The 2,314-nt window shown below is 53.8% G+C and overlaps 1 protein-coding gene across 1 annotated transcript; it reads left to right on the top strand.

The window, feature by feature from the left end:
• Window positions 1-1,129: 1,129 nt before the first annotated feature.
• Window positions 1,130-2,075, top strand: LOC120846887. Its single transcript, XM_040218792.2, has one exon. The coding sequence runs from the start codon at window positions 1,130-1,132 to the stop codon at window positions 2,003-2,005; it is 876 nt and encodes a 291-aa protein (XP_040074726.1). The 3' UTR covers window positions 2,006-2,075.
• Window positions 2,076-2,314: the final 239 nt, after the last annotated feature.

Genomic DNA, 2,314 nt, shown 5'->3' with positions numbered 1-2,314 from the left:
AAAAGATTCTGCGAAAATGTAATAGATTTTTTTAGATATTAATCGTTAAATTTTCACGTCTTTTAGCCCAATCCAGTGGTTTTGAGCACATCAACAATCCGAGAGACGTCTGTGAATCGTTCGCAGATTTTTGGTTCTTCTGTGTTTGATTCCGCAGGAAGTTTGCCTCCAAGCTTACAGACTGCGGTATCTGGAAAACGAATGCTTATCAATTCCTGAGCTCATAATGACGATATTTTGGCAGCGATTCGGGCGAAAAATTAGGCTTAAAGGTGCTATGCAACAATTTTTGTACTTTGCGCAAATACCGCTTAAAACGGATCCCTAACGTTACTGACCTATGAAACATGCGTTCGTTTTTCACCCCACGCAATAGAAGTCCCAGAAAAAAATTTAAGAAAAACGAGCAGCGTTCACCCCCTCAACTCGCAGCCAGAACAAGCGGCCACGTGATCTGGAGCCGATTATATGCCGCCAGTGTTGATCATAGCCACGCGCTGGGGTTGGCAAAGCGCAGGACACGCGCTGAGTTCCAGACATTGTTATGGCTCGGCTGTTGTCGTCGTTGCAGCGATTGGACACGGGTCACAACCCGAATGCTTCTCGAGCTAGCAATTGTCACGAGCCCAAGTCGAGTGCCCACGCAATGCTCGGGTCCAATCTATGAACCGCATTCAAATATCGTCACTTGGGTGTACTGCGGTCCCCGAGTTACGTCATCAAATTTTGCAAAGGAGAGATTGAATGAAAATGATCGCTTTTGTCCTTGAATTTACACCGCAACAAAGGAGTTTCTTGGCCAATGGCGTTGCGTGTGAGTATCCTTGAGTCCCAGGTGTGCCAGTAAGCTCGTGTAGAGAGAAAACATTCCAATTGAATATCGTTGCACCGCTCCTTTAAGTTGATGGTGTAGGGACTGGACGTACCGACAAGCGAGTCCAGTCTCGGCACAGGAAAAGAGAAAAAGACGCGCGCGCTAGCTATACGCTCACGCGCTCACGCGCTCACGAAGAGCAGTTCCTGACGTGACACGACTGAAATAGAACGTTGTTTTGGAAAGTCCGTCTCCTGCCTGCTTCTTTCATTACATTTGGTGACCCGGACGTGATCGCCAACTAGAACGGGTGAAATGCAGCAAGGAGAGCCTTCGGACCCGCCGCCAGCCACTGTCGCAGCAGCCGCAATCCGCCTTCCACCATACTGGGACCGCAATCTGCGAGTTTGGTTCCTGCAAGCGGAATCACAATTTCACCTCGCTGGGCTCACTACACAAGGTCGGAAGTACCACCACGTCGTCTCGGCTCTTTCACCAGCTGCAGCCGACGAAGTCTACGACGTTCTGGCAAATCCCTCCCCAGCAACACCGTATGACCAACTGAAGAATGCTCTGCTCCTGCGCACCGAGATTTCGGAACGCTCCCGCGTGCAGCAGCTTCTCTCGGCAGAAGAGCTCGGGGATCGGCGGCCAAGCCAATTGCTGCGACGCATGACCCAGCTTCTTGGAGAGCGCACTAACAATCTAGACGACGTATTCCTCCGCGAACTGTTTCTGCAAAGGCTACCTTCCAATGTTCAGATGGTTTTGGCAACAGCAACAACGTTGGACCTCACCGGACTTGCCGCGTTGGCCGACGCCGTGATGGAGGTGACCACTCCATCGGTCGCCAGTGTTACCGTGGCTCCACAGCAACCAACAGCCCAAGACTCTGGATCGGCCGCCAACAGCCAGCCTCCCCAGGCCAACATCGAGCAGCTTTGTCAACGTTTGGAGGAGATCGTCGTCGCAGCTACACAAGGCCGCGCCCCCCACCCTCGTGAATCACGTCGCAGACGTTCGACGTCTCGTCGGGCACGCGGCGAATCGACATCTCGTCGGACAGGCGGCGAAAACACGCAATCACCGAGCCCTTCCGGGGTCTGCTACTACCAACGCCGCTTCGGTGCCAACGCCCGGCATTGCCTCCGCCCCTGTTCATGGCAGGGAAACAGGCCGGCCGACCTCTAGAGGCGACGAGTGGTCAGGGCCTCGACGAAAGTCGCCTTTTCTACGTGTGTGACCGAGCCACCAAGAACCGGTACCTCGTCGACACTGGAGCCGAGATCAGCGCAGTTCCAGCAACGCGTGCCGACCGTTCCTTGACACCGATCTATTTTCTGCGCGCAGTGAACAACAGCGCGATCCCAGTCTACCGAGAACGGTCGATCACCCTTAACCTCGGCCTCCGGCGTGTTTTCCGGTGGATCTTCCTGGTGGCCGACGTCAGTCAAGGAATTCTCGGCGCGGACTTTCTCAACCACTACAAGCTCCTCGTGG

The sequence above is a fragment of the Ixodes scapularis genome, unplaced genomic scaffold (genome assembly GCF_016920785.2).
Source record: "Ixodes scapularis isolate PalLabHiFi unplaced genomic scaffold, ASM1692078v2 PGA_scaffold0__279_contigs__length_252992795, whole genome shotgun sequence".
NCBI classification, from domain to species: Eukaryota; Metazoa; Arthropoda; class Arachnida; order Ixodida; family Ixodidae; genus Ixodes; species Ixodes scapularis.
This window is presented reverse-complemented; position numbering and strand designations above follow the sequence as displayed.

Bases quoted from the DNA above. Each gene is read 5' to 3' on its own strand.
- LOC120846887 (XM_040218792.2), top strand. From the start codon at position 1,130: ATGCAGCAAGGAGAGCCTTCGGACCCGCCGCCAGCCACTGTCGCAGCA.